General features: G+C 37.0%; 3 protein-coding genes and 1 long non-coding RNA gene across 11 annotated transcripts in view; 2 read left to right on the top strand and 2 right to left on the bottom strand.

The window, feature by feature from the left end:
* Positions 1-118, top strand: part of LOC106102084 (heterogeneous nuclear ribonucleoprotein K-like) — a 19,566-nt gene extending 19,448 nt beyond the window's left edge. Inside the window, exon 9 of the mRNA XM_013281492.1 lies at positions 101-118. Within this exon, the coding sequence (XP_013136946.1) occupies positions 101-118 (18 nt within the window). The remainder of the gene's footprint in view (positions 1-100) is intronic.
* Positions 119-565: 447 nt separating this feature from the next.
* Positions 566-1,824, top strand: LOC106102210. The gene is made up of 2 exons (XR_001225552.1): positions 566-753; positions 1,417-1,824. It is a non-coding gene; the product is annotated as an uncharacterized LOC106102210 (long non-coding RNA).
* A 976-nt stretch (positions 1,825-2,800) lies between these two features.
* LOC106102184 (lysM and putative peptidoglycan-binding domain-containing protein 3) lies at positions 2,801-4,111 on the bottom strand. 2 transcript variants are annotated; one of them, XM_013281596.1, is made up of 3 exons: positions 3,929-4,111; positions 3,668-3,848; positions 2,801-3,477 (listed from the first exon to the last, which is right to left on the bottom strand). In XM_013281596.1, exons 1-3 carry the CDS (start codon positions 3,937-3,939, stop codon positions 2,914-2,916), a joined length of 756 nt encoding a protein of 251 aa, XP_013137050.1. In that variant the 5' UTR covers positions 3,940-4,111; the 3' UTR covers positions 2,801-2,913. The 2 variants fall into 2 exon arrangements, with proteins under 2 accessions (XP_013137050.1, XP_013137051.1); XM_013281597.1 differs by having other exon boundaries at positions 3,999-4,111.
* Positions 4,112-5,032: 921 nt separating this feature from the next.
* LOC106102324 lies at positions 5,033-23,648 on the bottom strand. Of its 7 annotated transcripts, XR_001225568.1 has the most exons (20): positions 23,350-23,648; positions 21,312-21,417; positions 18,987-19,201; positions 17,771-17,914; positions 16,927-17,073; positions 13,751-13,936; positions 13,142-13,309; positions 12,137-12,715; positions 11,855-12,064; positions 10,906-11,078; positions 10,696-10,789; positions 9,665-10,616; positions 9,360-9,554; positions 8,847-8,952; positions 8,401-8,769; positions 8,250-8,323; positions 8,005-8,086; positions 7,516-7,908; positions 6,883-7,356; positions 5,033-5,774 (listed from the first exon to the last, which is right to left on the bottom strand). XR_001225568.1 is itself a non-coding variant. In XM_013281753.1 (19 exons), the coding sequence occupies exons 2-19, from the start codon at positions 21,379-21,381 to the stop codon at positions 6,969-6,971; spliced, it is 4,545 nt and encodes a 1,514-aa protein (XP_013137207.1). In that variant the 5' UTR covers positions 21,382-21,417; positions 23,350-23,648; the 3' UTR covers positions 6,075-6,968. The 7 variants fall into 7 exon arrangements, 6 of the variants coding, with proteins under 6 accessions (XP_013137207.1, XP_013137209.1, XP_013137213.1 ...); XM_013281753.1 differs by lacking the exon at positions 5,033-5,774 and having other exon boundaries at positions 6,075-7,356; XM_013281755.1 differs by lacking the exon at positions 5,033-5,774 and having other exon boundaries at positions 6,075-7,356; positions 10,906-11,063.
* Between the last annotated feature and the right edge of the window lie 298 nt (positions 23,649-23,946).

Genomic DNA, 23,946 nt, shown 5'->3' with positions numbered 1-23,946 from the left:
CCCCCCCCCCCCATGGCTACTCTCGTAGTACACTTACATAGCCATTTTTATTGAAAATGTATTGAACTTTCATAATTTAAATTTAAGCATGAGTGTACAGAATAATAAACCATGTTAAATCCCTGAATGAAAGTGTATAACGATATAAATGTGTTAATGCTGTTTTATATGTTAAAACTCTGCATGTGTTTGCATGCATGATCTGTGCATGTCCTAGCATACATGTCTGTAGCTAAAACTGTAACATGTGTCCAATGCTTTTGTAAAAATCATGTCGATTGACCACTTTTATTCACGAAATTACTTTCTAATATTCCAGTAGAAACCGTTAATTATTTATAATGTGTAGTGGCATTTCTTAATGATTACAAATTATATTTTAATACATTTGGACCTTAATTATTATTTCCTTGCAAATTCATCAAGTAAATGAAAGAGACAAATATACAAGCTAAGCAAAAGCTATTGCTGTCTCTGTCTTACATTATAGAGTTGCAATTTCACTTTTTTTTTAAATAAACATAATTTTTGGCCAGTATTCTGTAATTTTTTTATTTTTAAAAAATATCTAAATATGGTTTAATTTCGCCATTGTACATTATAAATATTAGAATATAAATTGGTAATGCAATCGTTACTAACAAATTACTTTGGCAATAGAATGTTCGAAGAGTTCCCCGACTTGGCTCCAAACCGCACTAAAATTAATAGAATTAATTGATGAGATAATGTAACAAATGGACCAACGCTCAGGTAACATGCACACTACTGTCGGTAGATGTTTGTTGGGTAGATAACAAGAGTATTGTAGAGAACATATTTGGGAACATAACATAATAGTATTTTTAATATACATTCCATAAATCCTTTAGTGTAACCAGTACTTTAATAGTTTTTATTCATGAAGCTTCCTACAAAATTACAACAAACAAATCGGTCTAAAATTGGAATTAACTAAAGTTTATTGTGGGATTATTGTTTGTTATAAATGTGTGCATTTTGTGTATTAACAATTTACTTGGTGAATAACAAATGTTTTAGGTGTGTGCGTGAGCGGCGAGCGACGTCGGCGGCCGAGCGTTGTATGGAAGACTAGTGATTTTGTTGTTTGTATCAATTAACAAGGAATCACTAATCTCCCTACAAAGCGGCGGTACTCACTACGGCCAGTTACTACTTCTGTCATTTCATTCTTGTGTTACTAACTCGTGTGGTGTTTTTATTTTTTTAACGCAATAATTTGATAAATCTACGAACGCACAAAAAACATGACTTTTTGTACCTTCCGCCTTAGGCTGTGAGAGCTTAAAACAAGCGACAGAGAGACATGTTTATTTGTGACGTAATGTGAAATTATTGTTCATAACACTACATTTTTTATGTTGTTTTTAATAATAAATTTGTTTTCTATTGCAGTGTTCATGAGAGCAACCCGAATCTCGGTCGTGGCAACTTCTAATATTCCAAGGATATTAAAAAAAAACATTAATTCATAAAATAATTCAACTGATTTAATTTACGATTGTAAAATAATGATTGTGAAGTGAAATGCGGTCGTTTTATCTCTGCAGGTTAAACAGAGTTGAGGCTCATTTACTACGTATTTTGTTTGTAATAAAACTAATTATTTTATTAATGTAATTTCTATAAGGCATAGCAACATCTAAGATTAATATTTTTGAAATCATTCGTAAGGAAGAAGCATTTATAATGATTATAATTATAGAAGTTAATTGTAAGATCGTGTCAATGGTCAATGGTATTTGTTACATCGATCTATGTTAAGGAATAGAAAATAGAATTTAAAATAAAAAGTTTATTTTATGATTTTAGTAGTTTTATTCTTAAAATATCCTATCTCTAACTCCTTGTAAATTTACATAAATCTTATCGGGTTTTAACACATCGAAATCGAGAAATTAGGGATTTAGCAATCTTAAACGGTCATTTGGTCCTCGTCTGGAAGTTGCTGTGTGGGAAGAACAGCGTACTGTGCATAGTCTATGTTCTGTAGTAGTAGGGTAATGAGAAATTTATCAAAAAATATTACTGTATTTACTCTATGGCAACAAGTTGTATGTTGTCATGTTAAAGTTGCCAACATAATGCCAACTCAATTACTCATCTTCACAAACTCCATTATTTTATTACAATTTTATGACACACTAGCCTGCGGCTTCGTTTGCGTGGAATTGAAAAAAAACGAAAGTGAGTAGGCTATGTGATCTTCCTGACAATCCTCCACAAATACAATACCAAATTTCATCAAAATCCATCCAGCCGTTCAGACTACAAACTCTTAACAAACATTCATCCATCCATCTAAATCATTTATAATATTAGTATGATGCAGACAAAGTAGTGTTATAATACAAACAATAGCCTTTGTAATTTCCATCAAAGGAATGTAAAGTACTAACCATTTCAATAGAATATTTTCCCAAAATAAAACATGTAATCGCACATTCCACTGAAATAATGACAAACTTTATAGGTTACATTACTTCAGATATAACATTATTTTACTTTACAATAGTCTAACATAATTTCAATACTAATGTATTCTATGTAATTTATAATTAGACAAGAATATTTTTTAATTGGGCCATTAGTTGCAATAAATTCCACACAATTTCCTAAATATTCTCTTTCATTATAACTTGTGATGCAATGGCCCAAAAGAAAAAAAAATTATACACAACAGAACAATTCCAAACAATAGCATTGAATGTTGTTTTCATCTTGTCATAGGATTAATAGATTTTTTAAATAAAACAAACATGTCTTATAAATACAATATTTTATAATAATCAAGTTACCTTATTATATACATACATTGAATGTTAATATTAAAATGTTTACTAAAATATCCACAACTTAAAGCTTTTGATCAGATCAAGTCCAAAATATTCATCATGTGGGATGCAGAGATGTGTCTGTGTGCTTGTCTAGATAAAACATGACATATACAAGTGGTATTACAACCCCTAGTACAAGCATGCAGCCAACCAAATGGAACCATTTTAACCCAAAATCAGCACCATGGGAAGTCAACTCCTTCACAACAACCGCTTCCACCGATATCTTTGGTTTATTATTCGGTAACAACTGAGTATCTTCAGATATTGCCTCATTTTGTTCAGAATCTGTATAAGGTATGACAGATGGGGTCAGTGTGCTGTTCAAAACAACAGCATTACAGTCTATAGCGCAGTCATTTTCTTTAGAATCTCCTGTTTTCGCAACATCTTTTACAATTTCACTAGTGAGTCCATTAACAGAAGCATGTTGTAAAATATTAGGTATGCTAAGATTTGGCAGCAACTGCTTTGATGTTGATGGTATTGGCTGACTCTCCTCTGGTGGTGGTATAAGCTCTGTGAGTACAGAGTATGGTGTCACGGGCACTTTTATTGTCCGTCGAGCAAATATCTCATTGTCCTTGTGTATATGATTAATCCTCTTTAATTCTGAAATCTAACAACAAATAGCTTTTAAGTAAATAATTAAATGTAAAAGGTTGTTGTTGACAGATAACTGTTATCATATTATCTACAAGAATGAAGTGAATGATAAATAAACATTTGAGACAAGATAAGCAACTTAAAAAGTGAAAGTGCCAGTCTGAATAAATCTAAATGATGGAATTGTACTTTACATATCTTACCGAACAATAAAATCGTAGAGCGATTGCTTGCAGCGTATCTCCTTCTTGTACTTGAGCTTCAATAAAATGATCTTGAGGTTTAATCCTGTGCAGTTGAATTTCACTATTGTATGAATCACTTGATCTGTTCATATTTACGTTATGTCCAAGTAATTCATCTCCATTTAGCATTTGGCGAGTTCTAAAACAAGGGGATATTAGATAAACCTTAATAACAATAACTAAAAAACTTGTAGTAGCAATTTTGATATTACTGCTTACCTTTGTTTCATTTTAAAACTACTATATAGCTAATGATATCTAACATGACCCGATATGAAAAATGATATACCTTTTGATTCAGAAATAATGATATTACTGTGATAAAAATACCAAAGAAATCGAAGAAAACAGCTGTTAATTTCACTAGCGAAACATTTATGACAAAGGAAATTTTGACATTTGCCACATTGACAAGATAAGCACAACAGATAATATAACTTCCAGATCAATAAAATATCGTATTGTCAATTGTCAACCAAAAAATTAACGCAAATGTTTTCAAGATTCAACAGTTTTACCAAATTAAGCATTGCGAAGATACAGGGAAATGCGTAATAGTCCATGGCAACACATAACCTTACCTTAAAAAACCTTTTACTTATTGCATAAAACAAAATTCAAGCATTTCTTTGCCCATATTCTTCTTTAATCCTGTTCGCTTAAAAAAGGGGGATGGAAAGTGTATATATCCACTTGCTTTAATTTTAAATAGACCCATCGGCAAACTTTTAAATATTTGCTATATTCGTGAGTAGCGGTCTACTCTGCAACTTAAGGCGACAACTTCGGAAAAAAGAAATGGACTCTTGCATTGTATGGTCTCATAACTTATAAGCCTAAGTAGTAGTAACCAAGTTTTTTTATCCTTAACTCCATTCCATCTTTGTCATGCAAAAAGAGATCGGTGGATAGTTATAATTCATATGGTACATTTGTGTTGTTATAATTTTATTATCATTTGAGTATTTTACACAATAGTAAGGTACAGAACATAAAATACTTTTGGTACTGCGCCATAGAGGTGGTAATAATTGCACATTGTCTTTATTTCTCCTCTAACTACACATTATGTACAAAAAATATTTATTAATATAAAAACTGACTTTATTACAATCACTAGTTTAAGGGTAACATTAGGTTAATGTAAACATGGTAGTTATTTATCAGCGGACATAATATTGAAATATCCAAGTACAATGGAACAATATGACAAACATTTTACATAAAATACTTTGAGTAAAATAATAAAATGCACTTTAATACATTAAGAATAAATTAGTTACAAATAAAATAACAATTAATGATTTAATATAATAAAAGTAAAATTATACAAATTTTAAAGCAATCTGGCAAAATTATAACAAAATAAATATCACAGAAAATGATTCGTTTTTACAATTGAGTATCATAGATGTTTTCCGCTTTTATTTTCTACTGCTGCGATACTTTTTAAATACATACACTGATCTTTAGGATAGGCTTTAAGCCGTTGTATTTGATGTCTATTCGATTTTCCCCATTTGGGCGCTGACGTTTGCTGTGGTAAGAATTCAAAGTAATAAAAATCAGTAACTACAATACATATCATTTTCATGTCATCCCTCTAATTCTCTAAAAAACAGACGACAATCTGTACCAATACGACAGTGGTGTTATCAGTAAGGCAATTACAATGTTAGGAGTGGGTCAAAATATTTATTATTCAAGGATAACCGTAGTCATTTCACAGGCGAAATATCTGTATAAAAATATGTCTTCATTTTAACGGTTATTTAATAAATAGATAAGCCTACAAGATATCTGACTCGGTGAGGGCCAAAGTGAAAAATAAATTATAGCTCCTAGTGAGCTATAATTTATTTTTCTTCCTTTTATGCCATTTTCTATAACTTTTAAGGTGTTACATATTTTCTGACAGAGGTTTAATATATTTTCTACTCATTGGGAACCGCGCCTTTCAGCGGGCAAGACATCCATGTTTGATTATCTGTCGATTGTCTATGGTTACAAGCGAATGGCGGCGCCACTGTCGACATAGATTTCCGCTATTTCAAAGTTGGCCAAACTGCAATAAAAATATAAAAGTATAATAATGTCTGAACTGTGCATTACTTAAAATGAAGTGTACATTTAGCTAGTAATATTTACAAAAGCCACATATTACCGCAAAATATTATTTACAATATTAAAATAATCCATATGTAGCGTCTAAACTTTTTGTGTCCTAAAACTAAAACGTTACAACAAACAGATCACGCAAGAAAAAGTACTAAAGCAGCATATTTTAAACGACAATTAAAAACAATGTTCAATAACAAATGTATTTACGGTAGTTATTTGGACTGATAATAAAATACGTTAATTCCTGCAAGTAAATAAATTAGTAATACATAATTGTTAAAAAAAAATGATTTGCCTGACATTTTTGATATTTCAAAATTAGAACAAGAAAGCATATCCCACTAAAAACAATGGTACGCTAATGTAATGGTACTATGGTACGCAAAATAAAGTATGGTACGCTGGTTCTTTTTATCACAGGTTGCGTCTATATAGACTACATTATTTTAATTCATTTGCTCCTCGCCTTCTAAAATTAACTCAAATAAATTCGAAGCAAAAATAATACCTAAATGGTAGCCATGATTGAGACTGTATCTGGCAAAAGGTTTTTTATAAATAACTAATACTATTCTGGTTGTATATCGTTCGTAAGTGATTACGTTTTTATTATATTATGACAGTTTACATATAGAATTAGATAATTAATATACAATATTGGTGTGATTATTACCTAAATATATAAATATTATTATACTACATAACGAGATCCAAAAGTTATATAACCTAAATAACTGACTTTATATTGAGACAAAGGACCGCAAATACTATAATTGATAATGTGACACAATTCACAATTTTTTTTTATTGCTCGACAACTTGATATATTTATCAATTTTCGTTTATTTTCAATTCCAATATTTTCGTGTGTTTCCAAATACCAGTTGCAATTTGAAACTTTAAAATTTAAATAAAAGTTAGTAGCAAAGATTTCAGATGCAATTTCATTCTAAATGGCATTTTGGAGTTTTAATTTTATATGGCAAGGATAATACGGCTCCTAGAAATACCAAAGATTATTAAAGTTCCGATTGCATCAATTTTATACCCACAACGGTATGAACCAAAAAGGTGATAATTGTGTGGTGAAGCTTGTATACGTATAAATGTCAATTACTGGTGCGAGTTACTTAGAAGTTCACGCATTGTCAAAGCCCTGGAAGTCCCCGGGCCAGTTCTCACGTCGCGCGACGCGGTCCGAGCCTGTGCAAGCAAAAAACGCATCACCTTCGAACGGATCCGATTCCCGCGTAAATATATTAACCGATTCCGATTTTTTAATATCCCGATGCGATTGTGTCGGTGGTTTTGCACGCAGAGGTGGTATTTCTCCTTCGTCTTCCTCGGCTATAGACGCAGTCCGACCTCTCGGCGTCGAAAGCGTCGCGAAGTCGTCCTCGAACATTGACCTCGGCGACATCGAGTCGGAGTCGAATCGGAATCGTGTCGCGGGCGAGTCGCCGTCGCGTCGTGCGCTGCTCGCAGACACCGGCGATGCCGTCGTCTCCTCCGGCTCGAAGGCGAATCTGCAATTCAACATCTTTTATACAAAAACAAATATCAAGATGGCAAAATATTCTAAAAACACCGAATAAGGCTTCTAAATTATGCTGACGTGGTTTAATTACGTTTTGAATTTATATTCATCGGAAAAAACTCGGCGTTTATTAATTTGTCAAACTCACCTCGCCGCCTCTAAGTTGGAATACGGCGTCCTCTTCTTCGCGACTGCAGCGGGCGTGTCTTGGAAGTCGTTGTCAAACGGTGACGTATGCTCGCGCTCGCGGGGAGAGAAGTCATTGGAGAAGCGGTAGTCCCGGCGAGCACGCTCCTCGCGGCGAGCTCGGCGCCGGGAGTCACGCGAATCACGGCCCGACTCCCGCCCCGAGTCGCGCGAATCGCGGCCCGTGTCACGCGAGTCGCGGCCCGAGTCACGTGGGTCACGGCCCGAGTCACGCGGGTCGCGGCTCGCCTCACGCGAATCACGGCCCGCTTCACGCGAGTCGCGGTCTGCTTCACGGCGCGACACGCCGCCAGTCGCCGGCCGACGTCCCGGCCACCCTAGTGTTGATCCATATCTGTAGATAATGAACCAACATTTAAAAAAAAATTCCACAATTATACAAAACATTTTATTTTTTACAGAGCAAAAAACAAAAATAAACAAGCTCAACCTTCTATCGTTTGGGTCCTCGGTCTGTCTAATTTCTTGTCGTCTTCTCGTCTCTCGCCACCCCAACGAGCCGTAGTTCCTCTCTGCAACGTACAAATACATGTTGTAAATCAAACAGTAGGACAATCGAGTCAATAACAACATTAACAGAAAGTGATAGTCTTTCAAAAACAATAAGCATGAAAATGTTTAACGAAAATCAAACATTTTTCTGTGCCTTGTAAAGTGGTGATGATATATGCTCACCATCTCTCCGCCAGCGCTGGTCCGTCCAGCGCGCGCGCGGCGAGGACCGCCCCGAGCCGCAGCCCTCGCTGTAACTGTACAGTCACGTCACAAACTTGCTTATGTACGCGCTCAATTAATAAAACCTGAAAGTCTAAAGGTGAGAACTTACTCTTCATCCTCGTCATATGAGTGCCGCGCCTTTCTGTGTCTATCTCTTTCTTTCTCCCTGTACTCCTTTGTCGGTCTCTCTCTACTCCGCGAATCTCTGTAGTCTCTCTCTCTACTATATGTTCTATCTCTGTCCCACGTGTCGTCTCTTTCCCTGCTCCTGCGATCCCTCCTGTGCTCTCTGTGATCCCGCTCCTTGCTCACATCCCGTCTGTCCCTCCCGCTGCCCGAGTCTCTCCTGTCTCTTGCAGAATCTCTTCCATCTCTACTTATATCTCTATCTCTCGCTCTGTCCCGTTTGTCTCGTACTTTCTCCTTCTCGCGCCCGCTGCCGGAGTCGAGGCATTCTCGGGAACCTGATGAATTTTGCCTGGCGATAAAAAAGTTATTAGTTACAAGCTATTGCAATAACTATTTTACGATATCTATAGACAAAGTGAATAAAACCTTGAATCTCTGTCTCGATGCTTGGAGGGCGGGCGCTGCAAGCGGCTCACTGGAGGTGGCTCCTCGTCCCACGGCGACACGTCGCGGGACGACGATGACGTTTGCACTACAAGTCACAGACAATTCTGATTTAGTACACCTATAAAGTAATAAATATTACTAATATTATAAATGCGAAACTTTATATGAATGGATGGATATTTGTTAGAGTTCGTAGCCTAAATGGCTAAACGAACCTCTGGCATAGATATAGAGGATAGCCTGGAAGAACCTTTTGGCTTCTTACTATTGATTTATTTTTCATTCCATGCTGTCGAAGTCGCAGACGATAGCTTAGTGCTTATATAAGTTTGTTTATAATGATTTCATGTCGTAGTTTCAACTCACTGAAGTGTCGACTAAAAACCCTCTAAACTTTAAATAATAAATAGATTTATAGAAACGAAAGAAAATACTAGTAAATACAGATTTGGAGTCTATTCTTGTTCTGCACAAATTTGTATGTGTGCTGACCTATATGCGTGCGTGTGTCGTGATGGTGCCTGCGGCGCGTGCGCGCGTGCGGCTCGGAGTCGCGGCTGTCGGAGGACCACGGGGAGGCGGCCGCGCCCAGCACCGCCCAGCGCCCCGCGCGCGCCCCGCCCGCACCCGCCGCGCCCACGCCCACGCCCACACCCACGCACACGCCGCGAACGCTTCCACACTTTTCTACACAGTTTACAAATACGCAATCTAAAATTGAATGATGCCTTAAAGGTTGAAACCATCAAGTCTCCTAAAAATTAACAGCAGGTGTGGTGAGAAATCTTAAACTTTACCTTTGGTGTCTGGCGAAGAACCGCTAGCGACGTCGCTTATAGAACCCGCAGACAGACGCGCGGACGGCTGAACTTCTCTAACAGGTATAGTTTCCACAGGAGATTCCTTCTTCTCTTCAATTATTTTCTCTTCCTCTCTTTCTTTTACAATAGGACTCTTCCTAAATGCATCTTCCACGTGCGTAAACGACAAGGAGCTATTATCGATGCAATCAAAGAAATCAGAATTGTCAAAGCCGTCAGATTTCTCATCTGATTTCTTTCTTTCTTTGGGTACTTCGGGAGGTAAAGATTCGAATTCATCTTGAGTTTGTTCTATGATAGTTATTTCACGCAGTGCGGCGTACCTGTCGTTAGAATCTTCAAGTTTGTGCTCGGCCACGCCGTTGTCCCGGGGAGACACGCTACGTCTCGTGTTTTCGTTTATTTGTAAGTTTTTCATTACAGTCTTGATATCTTCTATCTTAGCGTCGATCGATGGCTTAGGACTGACGGAATTTCTAAACATATTAAACGAATCCAATGTCAGTTCATCGAGAGTTTTAAGTGGACTTTTAGCCGGTTCTTTTTTAATATCCTCTAATTCTTGATCGGTTTGCAACAGATCATCGATTGCTACTTTTTCTTCCTTTCCGTCCGATTCCGTATGATTAGTTTCATCGTCGACTGGGTCTAGAATGGACTTAGCTTTTAGTTCTTGAGCTTGTATCTCTCTGAAGACTGCATATCTGTCGTATGACGGATTAGCTTTTTTGTCGAAGTCGTCAAAGTTGGCTACAAATGTGTCAGTAGACTCTGGAGGTGCGAAATTATCTTCGAACTGAGTCTGAAACTCTGCAGCTATCGAGGTCAGAGATAGTACCGGTCTTTCCGCGGTCGGAGCTGAAGGGGTAGGAATTAATGAGGTAGATTTCTCTTTCTCCACTCGCATTGAAGGATCTACATGAATATGCTGAAATATTAATTAAATATTGTTTACTTTTATAGATACAGATATATCAAAAGGATAAATATATCATTATTATTCTTACCGCTCTTTCATTATCGGCTGCTAAATATGATCGAAGGTAATCTGTGAGCTGTGGTAATGTCATTGAGGAAAGCGTGGCGGCCGGCACACGTAATCTAGAAAGTAACATTACTATATTAAATACATAACATACAAACAAAAGCGTAAGTTATAACATAGAAACTGAATAATGAAGGCCATTTTAAGCGTGTATGTGTAGATGTGCGTGTACCTGGCGGCGAGGTCGTCCATGGAGCAGGTGAGGAGCTGCGCGAGCGTGATGTCGAAGCGGCGCGCGGCGGGCAGCGGCGGCGGCGCGGGCGTCAGGTACTCCTCCTCGCTGCTGTTGGTGGCAGCCGACGACAGCCGCGGCTTCGTGCTGCGGTCCGCCTGCGACACCACCATCTTACCACGACCACACACAACACACCCGTCAAGTGAAAGCAATTCTGCGTTTTGTGGGTGTGGTGCCGTTGGCCCCATTTTAGTCCCTTTCCCGTTCCACTCTTTTGGATTGGATTGGAAAGTGGATTTGACGGTGAGGAAATGCATAGGGAGGAGAAATATCCTCTTTATGTGCGTCTTCTCCTCCGTTGATTTAGGGTAGGCAACGCATCTACAAATGCGGATGACTATGGGCAGCTGTCGCTTCGCCATTTTGGCAGCTTGCTTGCTGGTTTACCGTTTTTTTATGCAATAGGGTGGTTATTTAAAAAAAAAAACAACGACACACGAAATAACACAAATTATAAAATAGTTAAAGCGTAAACACCTTTGACTTAACTATCGCACAACTGTTGAGACTCGCTTTGATTCCTATGCATACTTTCTTTGCAAAGAAACAATATTCACAGATCTAAGATACAATTCTAAAATAGTAAAGACATATAATGCAAGTACATTTTTACGCATTGCTGGCTCTTTATTTGCAGAGCGGATATAATGCTATCGTATTACATGTGGCGATCGTATGACAACTCTTGATTACACTTAGGGCCAATCCCACCACTGGCTGATAGAAGCTCAGATAGCTTAAAAATGACGTCATAAGCAGATAAGGAAATAAAATCCTTCCAACATATATTTTACACATTGAATTGTTATCAGATAATTTACAATTTGGTGGGACAGACCCTTAGTAACGTAATATGCAAAATTGAAAAATATATTTTACAAATTACCAAAGGTTCTCGTTTCCGTGCAGGTCGTGGCAGGGGCGGGCCGGTCTCGGAGTCGTCATCGTCGTGTTCGTGCGGGGGGCGCGGTGGGGGGCGTGACAGCGAAACCTCCACCACCTTCTTCGGCGGCAGCGGCGGTGGCGGCGAGGGGTTCTCGCCGCTCAGCTTGGAGCTCGGCTGCGGCCGCTGACGCACCGCGCTCGTGTCCGTCGTCTGGAAATGTTCAAACACCACGTAAGAGAACATTCGCACAACAAACGAGTCAATTGCCAACTGTCTACGAACCTGTCTCTGCATCCGCGGCGACTTGGGCGCCGGCTCCGGCGGCAGCGTCACCTGCAGCGGGCCGTTGAACGCGCTCTTCGCCGCGAGGGCGGTCTCCCTCTCCATGGCGATCTCCCTGATAAACCTCTGCTTCGTCTCTTCGACGTGCAACAAGCTAGACTTCGGAAACTCCTGCATGCTCGTGAATGGGTCATCCTTGAAAGTATCCGAAAAGGGATCTGTGCTATCAAAGGGATCGGTCTCCGCGAAGGGGTCCGATGTGAAAAAGCCCCCGGCATACGAGGCCGGCTGGGCGGGCTTGGCGATCGCGACCGAGCCGCCCGAGTGGCGCGTCAGTGACGTCATCGTGGTGGGCGGGCCGTAGCCCTCGGCCTTGGCCTCGCTCGCCACCGGCACTATATCGGATAGGAGCGAGTGCGACGGTACGAGGTCTTTGAGCACTTTCTTTGGCGGATTTTTGAGCTCCTGAAAGAAGAGTTTTTTGTCAACGTAAGGTTTACTCCGGCCGGTGCCGAGTGGGTCTAGTTCGGTGAATACGTCGTAAGTGATCGAGGTGGCCGACGTTGCGGGCTGGGTGACCTGTAACACAGGTATTCTCATGACAAAACCGGCGCTGCGGCGCTCGCTGCCACTCTGTTAGTACTACGACGCAGCAACGGGACGTGGCATGCTTGCAGACGGAAGCGACCGGGGTGTGGGTACGTTAGTCACAAGGAGCTTGTTGACGTTCACTACGAGAAGCACACAGTTCTAAGACGGTTCTAACATGAAAGAAACATAGATCGTAATCAGAGGTGATGTGACAAGTCGTGTGGAGCATAACAGTGCACTGGGCTAAGCTACGGACGGACAAGTTGACACATCATGCAGGTATCATCCTATAGGAATAAATAGATACGCAGTTTTTACACAGCTTTAATTGTCTTAGTTAGTTTAAAAATATGTATTTATTTATTCCATACACATATAAACTACAGTAGAATATTAAGATGGTATATGACTTACTGGTGGGTCGGGCAGGTTGTCTACGAGCGAGGCGGGCTTGGGCTCGAAGTCGGCGACGACCGCGCTGAGGTCGAAGGGCATGGCGGGCTTGGTGGGGCTGAAGGCGGGGCGGGGCGGCGCGCTGCGGCCGCGGCTGCCCGCGCCCGGCGGCGGCGGCAGCAGCCCCTTCTGCAGTACAACAACATATAGATTGACACACTCGAAACTTACAAATATTGAATTTGACAAATCTACAATGAATGTTGAAGTAACCATTAAAACACTAATAACCGAATTCTGAAACTAACCTCGAACATTTTACTTCATAATCTGCTTATAATCCGTCAGTCGTAAAAAATTAGTGGAATTTGGAGTGAAGGCGTCGCCTTATCATTAAAACGTTGTTATCTATGTATATATGTGGTTAAAAAAATATTTTTTATTCTATTTTTGACTTCGAGTTATGTTTTATTAGAGAATACGGATCCACACGAAGAAATAATTAGAATGTCTTAAAGTGCATAACTAGACCTAGATTTAAAACAATTTAAAGTGTACCAACTGAAATCAGATTTATTTCGACATATTGGTTTGATACTTTAGTTCATCATTGGCGAGTTCCCAGCTTACCGGCGAAGGTGCCAAGAAGGAGTCCCCGAAGGGGTCAGTGGAGGGGGTGAGCCCCTCTACTTGTGTCAGTCCGCGCCGCAGAGAGCACAGCTCTTGTTCAAGGTCCACCAGCTCGGCCACCCCGCCCTCCGCGCCACCTTCACCCCCTTTGGTCGCACCGCTCGTCTCCCCCACTGACGATACACTCTGCAAATGTTACATCAAATCAAATGTATTTAAATTGTAATACACTTATCTGGTCAATGGTGGATATTAACTCGTTAATCTATAAATCGTGAATTGGGAATATAAATGCATTATTTTTTTTAAATGATTCTACTCGTTATAAGATAACCAGAGACAATCATTGAGCTAAAACAAAATAACAACCATTTTCGTGGATCTAAAACACGGCTGGCCATTACCTCAGTTACCTGAAGGTATATCCCACTAATATCTCTTCGATGTAAACAAAAAGTTTACTTGGTTCACAAATCAAAAGTCGAAAGAAAAAATCTACCTATCTATATCTATACTATTATAATAAAGTGTAAACACATATTTCTTTGTTGCCTTAGGTGTCAGCAATTACAGCATATTTTTTAATAATTCTTTTATTAATAAAAAGCCCTACACTTACGTCCCGCTTTAGGCTATATATTTTAACGCCATTAAACTTAGGGGCTAAATATTTTGGATAAAAGCCCTAATGTGGGAAAGAGACCATAAGTTGCTGCCAACGTCAAGGAAGCAAGGTTGTCGTCATGTCATGTCATTTTGACATTTGTAATTTGACAAATGTAAATAATAAAATAAAATTTTCATAATTTCATGCGGATGAAATCGCACAGTAACAGCTAGTAACTTTAGAAAGCACATATAAACGTGTTATAAATATTGTCAAAACAATATAACTATGTGAGTATACAGGATGTTGTGTTATTAAGTTTACTCGACAATATGTCGACAAAGTCTACAAGGAACGCTGCTATCCTTACACAAGAACTCCGAAAACTAAATATAAATGTACTGATAGTCTAAACTAGACATTAGAGATATTCCAGCTAAGAACAACCACATTACGGCTCTCAAAACAATATTTAATAGCAATATTGGCGAAGACAAAATACAAATGTTTACTATTGTTATAGTTTATAAAACATCATGCCACAACCAATAGGAGCTGAGTAAAAGTAAAAGATTGGAAAGAGTTTTCTTGTAAATACAGCAACTAGTTACTTCGGTTAAGATCAAGTGAAAATTGTATAAAGTTGTAACAAATACTTACATGGTGAAAATGGGTTGGGAAAATGGTTAAAGGTGAAGAGATGAATGGATTGCGTTAAAAGTGAAATAAGAAGTGAGTGAGTTGGATGACGGAAGAAAACCCTGGATTTCGAAATCATGGTGCGGTGACCCATGTAACGAGATAATCGTGAAAATTAGATGTTGTTTTCGTTAATAAATCGTGCGAAAAAATACATACACTTAGAATAAGGTGCACTGTTTGTATAAACCATTGAACAATACTGTAATTGCAAAGCAATTGTGGGAATTTTTATATTGATTTATATTACTCGGGACAATAACAAGCAAACTAATTAATAAAAAAAACATACAGACAAATTGAGTACCTCCTTCTTTTGGGAAGTCGGTAAAAAACAACATTTTCAATAATTTAAATTAATTTTAAATTTATATGATTAAAACTTTTTTTTGATGGTAAATTTTGAATAAATGTAACTCGTAAGATTAAGTGTATGAAGATAACAGAAAAATTGAGAAACAGAAGTGTTTTAAAAGTTCCTAGACAAAGAAGCTGGTTTAGAAACATGATATGTTTATTTCACTTTTTCTCTTCCTAATAAATTCTAAAATCAAGAAACAACTTGGATTATTCTTAACTAGGTTTTAATTTAATTTTGTAAAAAGTAGTAGGTCTCACCTTATCCCGGCTAAAGAACGAAAACTTGGGCGATTGTAGCAGCCTTTTTCTGGACATTTTCTATAATTCAAAACACTACACCACAGACAGATTGTCTCTCACCACACGTCAGCACAATGATTGCTGTTTGATGTATTGACGTTCATCATCGCGCCGGCAGTACAAACAAATTCCTCTAAACCGTTGTCATACTGCTACCAGTACTGTGACGCGTCTCAAACACTACAATGTCGAACATTTCGCTTACGTCATCGTACATTACTGGTCGGCGCTTGCGTGATACATCGAACAGTTTCATTGCCAGCGGTCAATGGAACAAAAACGATTCGAAAACTTCGATAAACTTTATCGAGAAGAATATGATATCATCGAGAAATCTGATGCTAAAGAAATAAATATGTTCCAATCGTTATTAACTATTCTGTTTTCTGGTGAACAATAAATCGATTATTATATTACACTAGCTTACGGCCATGACTCCGTCCCAGTGTAATTAAAAAAAGCAAAAACATATGTAAGTAGCCTAGGTGTCGTTTCAGACTATCGTCTACATCTATGCAAAATTTCATCAAGATCCGCTTAGCAATTTAGACTGAAAACTGCAACAAACATCCAAATGTATAATCCACTCAAACTTTCGCATTTATAATATTAGTAAGATAAAATGTAGACGCTAGTACATAGTCATTGTGCCTAAGTGTACAGTTTTTTTAGAAAGTAGCGAATTACAAGTTCTTGGACTACATAACTCCAGTTATACCGATTAGCACGACATCAAAGAGAATTGCAAAATTCAGTAGTAGTTAATATTATTTTTACCGATAGTTTTTACTGATATTGTGATGTTTAAAAGACTATTTACTTGAGTTTTAATTACTTTATATCTAAACGTAATTATCGATTTGAACTTTATTATGTAAACCTGTTTCTAAATAGTATCTATACTATACTATTATAATAAAGCGTAAACACACACTTTGTTGCCTAAGATGTCAGCAATTACAGCACATTTTCGAATAATTCTATTTTTTAATAAAAGCCCTACACTTACGTGACGCTTTAGGCTACGTATTTTCATGCCGTTAAAATAAGGGGTAAATATTTTGGATAAAAACCCTAATGTGGGAAAGAGACCATAAGTTGTTGCCAACATCAAGGAAGCAAGGTTGCCATCATGTCAATAAAATGAAATTTTTATAATTACATGCGGATGAAGTCGCATGGGAACAGCTAGTAAAATATAAATAAATACCTTAACTTTAGCCTCAGAAGCTGTGCTTGTATGTCGAAGTAAACTGTTCGTAACAGATTTTCCCTCCAGCTGTTGTTTCGCCATTTCCACTTCTTTCTTCTTGAGTTCGAATACCACTTGGAATAGATCCCTCATAGCAATAACTACCTGAAAGCAACCTCTATATGTCAAACATTCAATGTATTTAAATAACAAACGCAGTTTATAATACTTGTTAATATAATGTATATTATATTTGTAAAATATTATTGATATTACAACGTACAATTTAATTTGTTTACGCAAAATGAAATTTAGTTTACAGATTGTATAGTGTCTATTTTCCTTTTTCCCATTATTCAGGGGTCAAGTCCTATTTTTCTCCTAGACTATTTGGCTAGGATTATCGGATTAGAAATTTTTTTGATGACGTAAGGGTTAGAAAGAGACAGAGTAATAAAACTCATTTATTCTGATTGGCTTAAAACAACTTTGACCTCATCTATGACTAATTACCCCTATTTTTTTAAATCGATACGTAAACTTAGAGCGTCGGTGGATCAGGGGTTTAAGTACTTAATTGTAGCCTACAGGTCTTGAGTTCAAAACCCGCCATATACAAATGTGAATTTCGATTTTTCGAATTTCATATGTTCAATTTACCCGACGTTCTTAAGGTGAAGGAAAACATCGTGCAACCTGCACATATCGACGAAGAGATTCAAAGATATGTGCGAAGTCAACCAACCCGCAGTGGGCCAGCGTGGTTGACTACGGCCAAGTCGCCCTTAACTTAAGGTAGGCTTCGAGCCCTTCAGTGAGGATGTATAGTGAGCTGGTGATGATGATGACGATGTAAACTTACTTGACTAGCAGCCTTGTCAGTCTTGATACCGAAGAACCGATGTCCTGTGTCAGGGGAACCGAAGATATATCCAAATGCTCGAGAGTCCGTCATATCCTGCGCGATGAATGATATCTTGTGCACAGGATGGTGGTATAACGAATCCTGGAAAAGATATTTAACTATAAACATATATTAAACATTAATGATCACTATTTTTTACATATTAAAGGCGTTATATTTGTGATCGACATAGAAATATAATTCTGAAGACACCTAACAAGAGGTCGTTTAGGATATAGGGCGTCACACCGACATACACAATGGCGTTGAAACCTTTTAAATTGAGTTAAAAAGCCAATTATTTATTTTATTTGAAAATATGTACTTTGAAGACAAATTTGAAACGTCGCTGACGTAACGTACTTTGCTTAGTTAGCAAGTTAGTGAAATATTTATATACTTATTAGCTAAGTGTGAATAAAGTTTGGAAGGTTCCGAGGTCGAGACGAAATTGTTCATATTATGATATGATAGTCTACTAATAATGATCATTGCAAAATTTACCATACAAACATGTCATTATCTCTGTCTGAAAAAACCTGTTGTTTCGTCTGTGGAAACCCACGGTTATTCCACACCGAGAATGAAAACATCAAACTTTATGTCGTGATAATGTCTTGGCTACCAAAACAAAAGAATGAGATTATAATAATTTATGAAGGGTAAACTCTGTTATTTCCGTATTCATTGGACATTGCGCGTTGATGAGCCGCGAGGGAGCTCCGAACTTCATGAATATCCTTGTCGCCTTGACGCCGCGCCGGCCTCCGACCGGGGTCAACTGTGTTCTTCATTTATCACAGATCATTTATTTACACGAACTTGAAGTTTTGTATATGTATTTTAAAAAGCTTGTTTAAACTTTCGTAAACAATACATTAATATAAATATTCCATAAATTTGTATTTTTTTCTATTTGGTTATTATTAGTAAATGCATATAATTTAAAGTGAGATGTTCTACAGAAGTTCAATTCAGAAACAGATGTAAACAACCTGCATCACCTTCTTTTATAACCGCTAACTTACGAAAGAAGTTATTTAATTTCTACTTGAACTCTACCTAAGGTTCACTTCGAATTGCAAACCGAGCTACTAGTTTCCTCAAAAGGAACAAAAAAACATAGGCGTGTTTACCTCAATAAAGACTTTAATATCATCATTGATTAACTTACTCCAGTCTTATCATCACGTAGCCGTAGTCCATCAATGGCGACATGGACTTGGATCCGCTGTTTATGCTCGCCGGCGGCGCGGATGGCCATCTTGAGGTCGGCGAGCGCCTCCTGACACATCCTGTCCCCCCGCGCCTCCGGCACTTCCAGCACGCCGATCAACTTCGCGCGGAACGACACGCCTTCGCCCAGGAACCGGCCGGGCTCGTTCTTGTCTAAAACAATAGCTTTCACCTCACTAAATAAAATAACTCGACACAATAAGAACTTAACAGATTCTTTTTATAGTACTATAGTACTAAAGTACTTTTTATAGTAATATACATTATCTTAAATCATTGTAAAATGTCATAAAACAAGTTAGAAAAATGTGATTATTCTTATAGTTAATTTAACAATACAATAATTTGATATACTAATATTTTCAAATATAAAAGAGGTCATTCATAAAATCATTGTAATTGTGCGCAAACAGAATTAAGATAACATTTCCTTGAGGAAAACATAAAAGAGTCTTTTTAGTTAGTCTGTACGGAGGAAATGTTAACAATTTACTATTAAGGCATCAATCAATCAGTACATTAAAAGATAGTTAAATTAAAAATATACAAGACACTCTAAATCAAGAACATGTGAAAAAGCATTCTAAATACGATAAAAGCATTAAAACAAGCAAAGCATATAAAGAGTATTAAAGGTGTTTATAAAAATATTGTTACAATTACAATACCTTTGCTGAGAAGGCATCTAGATTCCGCTTTTTTAGGTGTCATTGTTTTTTTTTATTTCTAAACGCTCCCATAGATGTCAAAACAAACGTAACGGTTGGAGTGCGAAATAAAAGTGAGCAAGGTATGTCCTATTTTGGTCCCTATTTACGGTGCATCATTGCCGCTTTAATTGAATATCCTGTTTTTAAATTTAGTATCTCCTGAGCTGGGGAACGATCCAACTGTTTTATAACATCCGTGACCTTTTGTTTTAAAGACCACCATACAATTGTTGCTCTAAGGTCTCCACAATAGCCAGATATAGTACATCTCAGTTCTGACAGTTTTAACTGAACTTCCACTCAGTAAAACTGTCAGAACTAAGAGTGCAATGGGCATTAGGTTCTCGAGCTCTTATTTCTAGATTGATCTATGTTAACACATTTATTGCCACCGAATCACGTGGCGAAATCAGTTTCATACGACAAAATCGTAGTGGCATGGAATGTGTTTTACTGACCATTAGAATATAGTCAAAGAATATCTGTATAATCCTAAAAATATCGCATCTGTGTCACCGAGTTTATAATTCGCAGACCGTACAAGCTGCATGATCGTATTATTGTAACCTCATGTAACATACGAGTATAAATCCGAAACGCAAATGACTTATGAGCATAAGATAATATTCCACATTTTAAACGTTAGAAGTAAATATTATATGGAAAGAGAGTATTGCCGGTGAATATTTAAATGAAACCGAAAGTAAGAACATGTAAATTAATTTTTCCATATGTTAAGACGAAAGTATGTGTTGTGAGGGAAATAGTTACAAATATTGGTACATTACGTTTGTATAATAGATAAGAGATGTGATAATGATAAAATTTGGAAAACAAATAATATTTATCATTGCGTCGCTTGAATGGTTTCGACTCTACATTATCAGGCTTTTCCATTATATGGTGCTTTGTTCACGTTTACTGAGGACTATCAGAGAAAAGGTCGGCGACCGAAATGATCACCGAGGCCGCACGACTCAGATAAACGCACATCGTACATTAAAGACAATAAAATAACTCCTACGTTCATACAAATACTTCATTGTACTTTTGTTCCACGCTCAGTACAATTCATTTAAAAATATATACCGAAAGATATACATGAAATGCATACATAAGCAGATAGACTACGTGAAGACGATGTACTCACCGAACTGCCGCAAGAGATGCTGGAAATGACACACCTGCATTATTCGATGGACAATCGTATTTACAAAGTGGCGCCCGACGCACGGCACCGCCTCCCCTGGCCTCACAATACACCCTCTGTCCAAAACACCACTAATTATGACATGGCTCTAGGTCGGTCCGTACCCGCGCTGGTTAGCGGCAAACTGGACATTACAAGGCTAATGTTGCAGCCGAACATGCACTCAACAGAAATTAATATGCAAATTATACGAAAAAAAAATTCAAAAGCCAGGATGCATCAACGTATTTATTACATTTAGCTCTATCTAAAAACACCTCATGACCAAGGTAAAGTGATGTGAAATTATATTAAAGAAAAATACCGTTCTAAGTGATAGCACATCGTAATTGTACGGACTCACATTTGCAAGGGCTGGTTTTCTTACGGAGGGTTTGCATTGGAAAGTCAGTCGGTAACTTGTGATTGAACATCGGAAAGGCGACGGCGTTATCGTCGCGTCGATATCACTGAAATATAAAACAGGATAGTACACTGCACATGGCCGTGGGTCTGCACGTAGCGAGCACTGTCACAAGACGTATGAAACATTCGATCTCCGCGACTCTTATTGATTTTCAGTGCGCCGTATTAACCACCCTAGGAATTTTCGCGTCACGATTTACATTGCATTGAGACTGAACATTGTAACGGTATTCTCGTCAACGATGTTAATTATTGGCTAGTTGGTTGCGTATTGCATTTACAATTGTTTCTGTGAGCACAGGAGCACAGGGCACCGGGCGCGCGGCCGGCACATGGGTACTAGGCGAGCAGACACGCACACAGGCGCGCGCATCTTTCGCGAGGGGGTGAGCACACACGCGCAACTCACGAACCCTTAATCAATATTCGCCCCCGAACTCTAGTTTATGCAACTTTTCGTTACTACGAATATAAAACTGCGTCTATTAGGCTTATATTCGAAATTTCATTTGCCAGTCTTTAATTATGTAATATGATTATTTGACAAAAGATTCATACAGTAATGTAGAGATAGATTTAACACTCATCTTTAACTGTAAGAATATGTACTGGACAAAAGTTATTTCATTCAGTAGATGTTAAGATTTCTTAGGGCCTGTCCCACCAAATTTTAAATTGTCTGATAACAATCCCATGAGTAAAATGTGATGGAAATATTGGATTTTGTTACCCTATCTGACAGTGACATCATTTTTAAGCTATCTGAGCCTTTATCAGCCACTGGTGCAACAGGTCCTTAGTATTATGTAATTATTTAAATTTTAATATTTCATATTGTTTAAAAATTTTATTTTATTATTTTTAAGTTGTAACTGTGTATTTTTATTTTCTCAGCAAAATCCACTGTTTAGGTTTGATAAACATTTTGCTCCCAGTTGGATATCTATTTAAGGATAAATTACAAGCTGTCTTCTATGCACAATTAAATTGTGATAAACACCATTGCAGTGTTTAGCTGGATTAAATATATTTATTCTTATTGTAGAGTTACAATTTAAAAAAAAAAACATTATCTGTTTGTTACTTAGTCACTTTCTTAAAGTATTAAAAAATATGATACGGTGATGCACTGCATACTTCTTTTTGACCGACTTCCCAAAAGAAGGAGGTATTCAATTCGACGGTATATTTTTTTTTTTTTTTTTTTTTTTTTTTTTTTTTTTTGTGTGTTACGGCATAACTCCGCCGCTAGTGGACCGATTTGGATAATTCTTTTTTTATCCGAAAGGTAATGCTTGCAGGTGGGTCCCATTTTTTTGTTTAATTTTTGGAGTCTAAGACTACGACGTAGTTAAATAGTTTAGCTCAAAATCGCGCGACGAAATTTCGGGTCATTTTTTTAAAGAAACTTATCATTGTATACTGCAAATTATACCCTATTTAAAACAATAAAGGTATAGAGAACATTATATCATTATTTTAATAAATAAATTCTAATAAGATATTGCTATATGATTAGTATTTTAACATAGAATTAAAACCCACAACCACATTATATATTTTTATAAAATAATTTGTCAGGTATAACAAATTCAATAGAAAATATTCATAGAAAAAAAAAACAATTAAAACAAAAATACATAAAAACCTTACCAGGTTTGATAAAAAAATTACATTTCTTTAATATACAAATTGGTACACATTCACTTTAATTCAAAATATTTGTGTAAATGAGCACTGTAAATAAATGAAAGCACATATAAATGCTTATCAAGCTTTTATTGTTTATGTATAAAACATATAATAAATTTAAGATATAGTGGAGAAAAATAAACAAAGGAAGACAATGAATAATCTTCAATGCTAGAAATAAACCTGGTCTTGAACTTGACTGTTTGCCTTGAGTTAACTTATATATAAAGTGTTACTTTACTGGTAGTATTTAGTATGACTTTAAGAATCATTTAGTATCGTACCTGATTCAAAATTCATCACTGTTCATTCAAATGTATTCATTCAAACTTCTCAAAAATAAATCGTATTTTAGGTTTCTGTCGTTAATTCGGCCACTGAGTAAACAAGTCTTGCACAAAGGGATTCTGTTATTTTTTAAATAATGAATGTGTTTTCATTGTATTTAAGTTATTCACAGATAAAATATCGTTTCCCGATATGATTGTATTTAAGAATTAAATAATAAATACAAGAATATGTCGTATAACTTTACTCTCGATTGATAAAAAAATATACAGTTTCACTTTGTTTGACTTTTGACTTTGACTGACTGTGACAGACACTTTTTCTGGAGCCTTACTTAAAGTCTACGGCTTTAAAGACATACAGTCATTGCTGTTAGAATAAAATATTTTAAATAATGGTTATAAGTAATCAATACATCTTTTCTAAATTGAATCATCGTCATCAGCCTTTATCTCTCTTGGACATAGGCCTTTGCCAATACTTTCCACAAAATTGCATGTGAAAACAAAAATTTCAGATTTAATGATTTGTGTGAAATGAAATAGAATGCTTATCTGTGGTGGGTTTGTCACTGTCAAGTGTCAATGTAATAT

This window comes from Papilio polytes, unplaced genomic scaffold, assembly GCF_000836215.1.
Source record: "Papilio polytes unplaced genomic scaffold, Ppol_1.0 DF823923.1, whole genome shotgun sequence".
NCBI lineage: Eukaryota > Metazoa > Arthropoda > Insecta > Lepidoptera > Papilionidae > Papilio > Papilio polytes.
The sequence above is the reverse complement of the archived record's forward strand: the minus strand, read 5'-3'. Positions and strand labels throughout refer to the sequence as shown.

Bases quoted from the DNA above. Each gene is read 5' to 3' on its own strand.
- LOC106102184 (XM_013281596.1), bottom strand. The intron at 3,478-3,667 runs GTAAGATATGTA...ATTTGTTGTTAG, and splicing joins CTCTACGATTTTATTGTTCG to ATTTCAGAATTAAAGAGGAT.
- LOC106102324 (XM_013281753.1), bottom strand. From the start codon at position 21,381: ATGTTCAATCACAAGTTACCGACTGACTTTCCAATGCAAACCCTCCGT. The intron at 13,310-13,750 runs GTAAGCTGGGAA...GTTGTACTGCAG, and splicing joins CCTTCTTGGCACCTTCGCCG to AAGGGGCTGCTGCCGCCGCC. The intron at 10,617-10,695 runs GTAAGAATAATA...TTAATATTTCAG, and splicing joins CAGCCGATAATGAAAGAGCG to CATATTCATGTAGATCCTTC.